Source organism: Nestor notabilis, unplaced genomic scaffold (assembly GCF_000696875.1).
Source record: "Nestor notabilis isolate BGI_N333 unplaced genomic scaffold, ASM69687v1 scaffold33787, whole genome shotgun sequence".
In the NCBI taxonomy this organism is placed as follows: Eukaryota; Metazoa; Chordata; class Aves; order Psittaciformes; family Psittacidae; genus Nestor; species Nestor notabilis.
The window spans coordinates 23555-31868 of NW_009935842.1; the positions used below are offsets into that span (position 1 = coordinate 23555).

Sequence of the window (8314 nt, forward strand, 5' to 3'; positions counted from 1 at the left end):
CATTCCCAGCTCAGCAGTGGGATTTGCCAGGGGCAGCAGCCGGTGGGTGGTCACGCATCGCTCTGTGTGCTGGAGGTGGTGGGCATCGCCTCAGGTGGCTGCATGGGGACACCAAAGACCTTGCTCTGGGCTTGGGGAGCTGGGGAGCCTGGGGTAATTAAATTAGGTTGTACTGTACATAGCCCTCGTTAGACAAGTCCCCTCAGGAGATAGAGTATAATAATAATGACACGTATGATAGGTTCAGAGGTGACCGGTTCAATGTTGCCCTTTGAGGTCTCGTCTTCTTGCCCGTAAAACTTAGCCATGCTGGGCAACCGTGCTGGTCTCGGGCTGGACTTACGGGGTCTTCTCTGCAGGACCCCCCTCCAAAGACAAGTGAAAAGCCCCTTCCCTCAAGCGGGTGCCAGCTGGGAGCACCCTGTGCTAGTGGCAATGGTGACTACACCTCCGTGCTGATAGCCCGCGGGTTTGGGAAGCTCTCACGGAGGAGGCTGTGGCGGCTCACCAGGTAGCTTTGCAGGGTGGCCATGTTGATGGGTGGCCCCATCTCCTTATAGCATGCAGGGGTGTAGGTGACCCTCTCGCCCCCGTTGTGCACCATGTCGGCAGTCCGGATGTAAAAGGGGGAGCCGTAAGGGGAGCAGGTTGGGCAGTAGTTGTGAGCCCCATGCTGGTTGAGCTCACTGGTGGGGGGTGCGGGGCTGCCCTGGCCGTCCACCATGCGGGAGCTGCAGGCGTTGCACATGCCAAGGTGAGAGTGCGTGGGAACATCAGGCTCTTCCTCTTCCTCCTCCTCCTCTTCCTCATCGGAGTCATCTTTCTTGCAGCAATAATACTGCATGAAAGGGAAAGGGTTGTTTCAGGGGAAGCAGAGCAGCCGGATTCGTCTTCACAGCCTGCCCTGCCACATCCCCGTTCCCTTCATTCCCCTGGCAGAGAAACCCTCTGCCAGCCTCTTGCTGCTTTACTTGCTGCTTTGCTCCATTGGTACCTGGTCCTGCAAAGCAGCAGAAGCTGGACAAAACCCAGACCTGAGCATGCTGCAGCAGGTAGCCGGGGAACTCATCTTCTCCTTCCCCACCGAAGTTTGCAAGAGGAAGATATTTTACCATGCCAGTTGGGAACTCCTCCAAGTAACTGCTGTGCTTTTCACCACACTGCTGCATGGCACAGATTTCACATTAACTTTTAAAGAGCAGGAGGTTGTAGCTAGCTGTTGTTGGAAGCCTCCTCATTTCATTTACAGTGGGGGAAAAAAAAAACAACACAAAAATCTTAGGCTGGTATTGCAACCCCAGCCAAGCCTACACCTAAATTAGCAAGCACGGCAGAGCCTCAAAAGCCTTAGGGGAGTCTCCTGGTACTGGGATGAGGAACAGACATAACTCTTCAGCACCTGGGGGAAATGGTATTTGAACATTCTGTCCATCACAGGCAATAAATGCCCTTTGAGACCCCTCCTGCAGCATCAGTTCAGCCTGAGGAGCAGTGCCACTGCTGGGGTTTGTGGCAAGATGGGGACAGCTGCAGCACTCACCTGTAGCCTACAGTAGCAGAGCACGGCAATGATGCACAGTAGGATCACTGTTGCTAGGATTCCCCCGGTGATAACAACAGTTCCCGCTGTCATCCGACCGATTCTCCATCAAACTCTGAAAGGCAGGGCCACAGGGTCACACGTCACCCCAGAACATGAAAGTCACCTACCATGGCTTCATCATGGTATCACAGACATGACACTCATGAAGCATCCCAAAATACCACATCCTTGTTCCTCCCGCCCCAACCAGAAAACTATCACCTAATATCACTCTTGTCCTCTTAGCAAGAGGACACCTGAGATGCAGCATCATGTCCCCTCACTGTTATTGCTGCCTCTGGCTTGGGGTCTTTGGGAAACACCCACTGTCCACCCACTGAGCCTCCCCCTTGCTGAGCCAGAAGGGCTGATTTCCACCCTGTCGGCAAAAAATACCACTTCTGCTTCAAAACGCAGAAGCAAACCTGTGTTTCCACCAGGAAAAGATGAAGGGAAGGCTTTGAACTCCACAACTGTGGCAGCTGAGCTGAAAAAATGCACTCTGGCTGCCTGGCAGGCACCAATGAGTCTAACATGGGCTTGGTACGAGCCAAGCAGCTCCCACCACCATCCCTGTGCCATGGCACCTGGGGGCTACTTATGTTCAGTAATGGAGGCGTTAAGTCTGGAAGAAGTTGAGGGAGAGGTTAGCAGTGGCCTGACAGTGCCCCTTCACCTGCCTATGTTTCCCTGCTTCCCAAGAACTTGTCTTGTTACAGGACCTATGGAAAGCCTTGCTCCACCCCTGTTCCCCACGGGGATGGGACTTAGCATGTGCTGGTGCCTCTGGGACCCTGCATGGTGCAAAAATATTTCCGAGTCCTGCAGACGGTAATGATGGTAATTATTACAATTATTTTCTTTAATTTGGAGCAGGGAAAGGAGGTATTTCCCGACCTCAGAGAAATACTCCACAGGACAATGCTGTGCCATCAGCAGCTCGTGAATCACGCAGCTTCACAGGGCAAAGGCCTGGCTTAGTCAGCAGTTTGCCTTTTCCTCTTTAAAATTAATTACAGGGGAGGCAGATGCATCCCCATGCAAGCAGCCAATGTTTTAGGTGCCACCGGGAAAGGGGCTCTCCCCAACAACCCCCTGCCACCCCACAGTCACCTACCCAGGAAAAGGACAGGCAGGGCGTTGCGGTCAGACTGGCCCTGGGATGGCCAGTTGGGACAGGCAGCGGTGCATAGCCACGGGGAGATGCTGGCAGACCTGGGAGAGAGGACAAGGAGAAAAACCCGTCAGCTCAAGGGGGCTGCCCAGTGTCCCCGTCCCCACCAATAGCACCTCTGTTCCTGCAGCTGAGCTGAATAAATTGCTTGTTTCAGGAAGACCAGCAGGAAAGGTGGTGCTGCAAAGGTGGGTAAACCGAAAACGCCAGGAAAGGACAATCCCACACCCAAACCCTGCAATTTCAGTGAGACACCTGCACCCCAGAAGTGGGTGCACCCATCACCCCTGCCACTCCCACCCTCAGGCAATACCTGGCACAACCACATTTCATTACCTGCCCTGCATCCTTCTGTGCCTCTCCCAGAGCAAGGCTAATTGATAGGGCCCAAGTGCCAGCCGGTTGCAGCCAAGGAGATCTAATTACCCGCTCACCATGTGGCCCTAATTGAGAGAGAAGTGGCAGCTTCCAGACAAGACCTGCCTAACTCTGCCCCAACCCCTTCGTTCTTGCATGTGCTGTTGGGCAACATGGAGACACCCTGTCCTCCCCAAATCACACCCCTCCTCACTCTGTTGTGGTGATTTGCAGGATCCTGCCTGCCACAAATCGATTTTCAGCTCTTGGAAGGTTCCTTTACGAAGCCAAAAGGCAGGCACGCATTGGATTTCTTCCTCAAGCTGCTCTTGCACACAAAACAAAGGGGGAAAAAAAGCCCTGAGAAATCAATAGGTCCATATCCAGCAGAGCTAATAATAGAGACCAACATGCTCAGCTCCTACACCCTGTTACCAAACTGCACCCTGAAACAGTGCCAAGAGTGAGGGGCACCGGTGACACTGGGTGGGATACACCAGGGAGCTTTCAATGGAGTTATCACCTCCCCAGGTGCCGTCCTTAACAGGGAAAAGCTGATGGTGGGCAGCTGGAAAAGGCAGGCATTGACCTTCAATGACCCCCAAGAGGGACACGCTGTGAGCTGGGCAGTGATGGATGATGCAGGCAGCCGTTTGCATCCAGAAAACTTCATTTCATGGGAGCTGTGATTTGATTTAGAGCTCGGAGAGCAGCATCCAATTAGCCCAAGGTTTGGAGCAAGCAGGCAGCCTTGGAGAACAATCCCGGGCAGGGAGGGACCGGCCCTGGGGATGCTTTGGTCACCTCTGAGAGCCACATGTCTGACCAGCACTGCCTCAAGGACAGCCAGGCTTCCATGTGCCCCATCTCCAGCATTTCCATTTCTGGGGCTGCCAGGGCCAGTGTTTCACTGGCCCTGCTCAGGAGTCAGGCTCTTCCTTATTAAAATAGGGACTGTTAAGAAGAAAAACAAGTGAAAATGAAAACAAACAAGAAGAGAAGCACTACCTTTCCTCATGTCTCTGGAGGTAATGCTTTCAGATAGGAGGAAATTTCTACTCTCCTCCCCCCCTCAAATCCTGCTCACTGGCAGCCTAGCTGTTCATTTCTACTCTGCCTATAAAATAGCCTTCTCTAACCCAATACATCTCTCTTCTGCATGGACGCAGAAGGGAATGTAACACCTCCCAGAGAAGGAGCAGGAGCTCCAGTCTCAAGAGTAATTGGTGTCCTAGGAATTATAAGGTAAATATGCCCAGAAAGGAACTTAACAACAGCCTTTTCCAGCCCTTGCACAGGCCACAAAACAGCCCTAGCAGCTGCATCCCTGCCACTGGGGATCAGTTCACATCCATTTTCCATCCATCCCCCCACCCACATCCCAACCTGCTGGGACAGGGGCATTTTGGCTCTGCTCCCCTCGGGTTTGGGCACCACCATCCCATCCTGACAGAAGGCTGTACACTTTTAGGAGTCGCTAAAAGCCTTGGGCTGTACCCTGAGGCTCCTGCAGTGGGATGGGATGCAGAAGCCCAACTCCTGGGGCACAGTCCCATTTCTCCTCTGGCTTAAAAAGGGAGTTGGAAGTTGTTTATATATTTAAATGCCCCATGCTGAGCAGATGCCTTGGCATCTGAGAAGCAGATGCTTCTCACCTGCTCCTGGGCAGCTCAGGCTATGACCCAAGGGCAGGCATGGCGACCCTATGGTGTACAAACCATTGCTGAATAAAATCAAGATTTACACGAGCCAGGCTGTGCCACCTTCCCTGCCTCTCACCAGCTTTTTGGAAGCAATGCGAGATGCTATGCAGTGGTGTCACGCTGTCCCGATGGGAACGGGAGCGGGCACAGGGAGGGAACCCAGCTGTACGGAACAACCCTGGGCTGGTGTGCAGAACTGCCTGCTGCAGAGATACATTTTCTTTAATTGATGTTGCCTCACACCGCAAAGTTACGGCTTGAAAAGTGACCCTGGGAACGAGCGGCATCTCAGGCTTCTATATTTATTCTCCTTCAATGACGTCCACAGCAGATTTGCAGAGTTTGCAAGTCAATGGTGAGCTTTTTGCCAACCGCCAGCACTCTCAGCCCAGCTGAGAAACTCCTGTCCTTCCTCACCCTGTGTGTTCCACCAGCCCCAGCTCACCCCTGCCACCCAGCAAGGGTCAAATGCTACCACCACAAGAGCTTGGGAACAGATCCTGGGCTGGAGCAGAGCACAGCTATCGGCCGTGAGCACCATGCTGAACCTTGGTGGTGAGTCCTGCCCCAGCCCAGGCCCTGCTCTCCTGGTTTTGCTCTGCAGCTCATGGGATAATTCAATGAAATGTCTGTCTGGTGAATTAGCCCAGCTGCTGCCTTACCAGAATCATCTCCCAGGGCCTAATTGGAAGAAACATCAAGGGCTGCCTTTTCAAAACAGATTATGGCAGCAAACAACAAGGCACAGGCTCAGTGTGGTGGGATTTGGGTGGATTAACCCACGGGTGCAAACCTTGGTGAGGTGGGAGAACATGGGGCAAGATGGGTGCACAGGGAGGGCCAAGGCCCTGCAAACTTGTTCTGTGTCAGATGCTCTGTGCTGCAAGGCATAAGGGGACAAGTTGAGTCCTGGGAAACAGAAATAATGAGGACACCCTCTCCCAAAATGAGCCAAGCCCAAATGAAATTTCACCCAGACAGCAATGGCAACACGGGATACAAGAGGATGTGGGGGACTGCTCTCAGACAACAGCCTCCCAGCAACTCCCCTCCAGCCCCAGCACTTGCCCTGGGGCTTCTTGCCCATGTCCCAAACCACTGGGTCTCTTTAAAGCCTTTAAACTTTTAATTACAAATCATCAAGGAACTGCTGCCCACCCCAGGCCCTGAGAACACTGATTTTTGGAGGAGTTACAAATTGCTGTGTTGATTTACCCTTGCACATAAGCTTACTTAAGCTCCATTATTTTGGGGGAATGGGAGGTGGTGTGGGGCCAGCTTGTTCTGACTTCTGATATTCTATTAACAAATACATTGAGGAAAAAGCATCTTTAAGGCATAAAAATCAACCGTGACACTGGGTGACTGGAACAGCCCTGCTGTCTCCTGCAGCAATAATACCTCCTGGAGCAGCACTGAGCTTCATGGCGGTTTCTGCCCAAGTTGTAATTGAAGTTGGACCAGGCTGCAGACAGAAATCACAGTGGTGCTTGGGAAAACAGATAATCTGCCTCCTGCAGAGAACACCAAAAAAGGCTTTTCCCAACAGAAAGGGAGTTTTGTGTGACCTGTTTCCTACCTGAGGCTTTTTTGTGCTGTGGCCCCTTTAGTGCCCCAAGCCCATCAGTTTTGAAAGGGAAACCACAGCAAACACCCCGTCCCAGGTGTCACAAGGACAACCAGCTCGCAGAAACAAAACACTGGCCTGCCGCTGAGGCTGCGGTGATTTGCAGTCAGTCATCAAAACCAAAAACCCCGTGCCCTGCCACACAGCTGCCCTTGCTTTCCCTCCAGCAGCAACACCAGCTCCCTGGGGCTCCCCACCACCTTCTCCCTGTCCTGCTTCTCTCCAGCTAAGGGATGGGAAAGAAGAAATGCTGACAGGGTTTTGAAACCAGACCTTCTCTTGCCAAAGCTTTGTAGAAAAAGCAAGATGTTAACTAAATTTAACAAAAATCAAAGCATTTCCAGGGTGGAAGCTGCCAGCCAGACCCCAGCTCCTGGGTGGGCACAAAGGGCTGCATTTCTGCTGCTAATGCTGTGTTCCTGACCCATCAAGCCTAGGAGATCCCTTCTGGCTGTCAGACTCTGACAAACCCACCTTCACTCCCTCCCATGCTGGGCCTCATCCTGCCCTGCAGGAGCCTAGGAGACCTTCCCCACCAGTGGCAACTGCCTTTACAGCCACGTAGGACCAAGCACCCCCTCTGATCCCTGGCTGTAGCAGTGCCTGGTGTGCAAAGCCCCAGCATGTCTTGGAACTCGCCGATACATCCACATCCCTGTCCTAGGGAGACCTCCCAGAACTTTACAGAGTTTTGGAGGAAGGGCAGCTTTGCAGCCTAGGATATCTCAGGCACAGATCACACGAGTATCTCGTTACTCCAGCATCTCATCTGACCTTTATCTACTTAAGTGACTATTCAGATCCTGTCTTGCCTGCTTGCATGGATTAACTGGACCCATGCGTAGGGATGGAGGGACATGGAAGACACCATCACCCCATTCTGTCCCCCCCAAGCACACAGATGAATGTGATACTGCAAAGCCCACAGCATGGCCAGGACTACACCTGGATCTAGGCAAGTCCCTATACAATTAACACCTCTTTGCAGCTGCTCCTAGTTGCAGTATGGCTTAAAACCCAGAGCAGGAAAATGACACCTCCCTCCTCATCCCCCCGCCCTCCTACTCCCTGCGTTTGCTCGGCCAGCTCCAGACCAGTGCAGCCCAGGAGCCATGGTGGGTGTGTGGTGCAGCTCTGGACAGAGGGAAGGCATCAGACATGCGCAGCCCACGGTCGGATGCAGGATGGAAATGTCCTTTGCCTGACCCACACGGCTCATCTCCTGCTGCTGTGCCCAAGGTCCTGTCTGGGGCTGCTTCCAGCAAAAGCCGTGGCCAAGTTCAGGCACACGTGCCAGGGAGCTGCTCCACTGTGGTCCCAAAATAACCAGGGACAAAACTGGCAGCATCAAGCCAAGTCACACGAAGAGCTTTTGAGATTATCCCACGCATCAGATCCCCACAGGCTCTCTGGAGCCATCCAACCCGTGGCCAGCCACCCCCTGCTGTGGGCCACATCCCTCCCGGTACCCAAATACCCCTGTGATGAGCAGCTGTGGCGGCAGCAGCAACCACGTGGAGAGCAGAGTGATGCTACAGAGAGCCATAGTGCTGGGTTCTGCCCCAGGTGAGACGGACCCTTGTCAAAAAGACAGAGCATTTTGCAGCACATGAGTGCTAAAGGCTCAGGACCATGCCTGTGGCCACAGCCAGCAGAGAGATGGAGCCCAGGCTGGATCCTGCTGTACCATGGATCCCATGTGAACATGGCCCTGGAATGCAAAGACTTTGGTCTGATTTACACCCCATGTTGCCCCTAGATCCCCCTGCTGCAGCATGGCCTGGGTTTTCACTGTGTACAGCACAAAAGATGGATCCTCGTGAGCATGAAAAGGAGCAGGAAGGCTTATCCTTCACCCTGATGTCATCCTT

The 8314-nt window shown here is 53.2% G+C and overlaps 1 protein-coding gene across 1 annotated transcript; it reads right to left on the reverse strand.

Moving 5' to 3' along the window:
- Positions 1-442: 442 nt before the first annotated feature.
- LOC104399025 (protein FAM163A-like) lies at positions 443-1633 on the reverse strand. The gene is made up of 2 exons (XM_010018007.1): positions 1541-1633; positions 443-838 (listed from the first exon to the last, which is right to left on the reverse strand). Exons 1-2 carry the CDS (start codon positions 1631-1633, stop codon positions 443-445), a joined length of 489 nt encoding a protein of 162 aa, XP_010016309.1.
- Between the last annotated feature and the right edge of the window lie 6681 nt (positions 1634-8314).

Coding starts and splice junctions, on each gene's coding strand:
- LOC104399025 (XM_010018007.1), bottom strand. CDS start 1,633: ATGACAGCGGGAACTGTTGTTATCACCGGGGGAATCCTAGCAACAGTG. Junction 839..1,540: donor TCTGCTACTGTAGGCTACAG/GTGAGTGCTGCA, acceptor CCTTTCATGCAG/TATTATTGCTGCAAGAAAGA.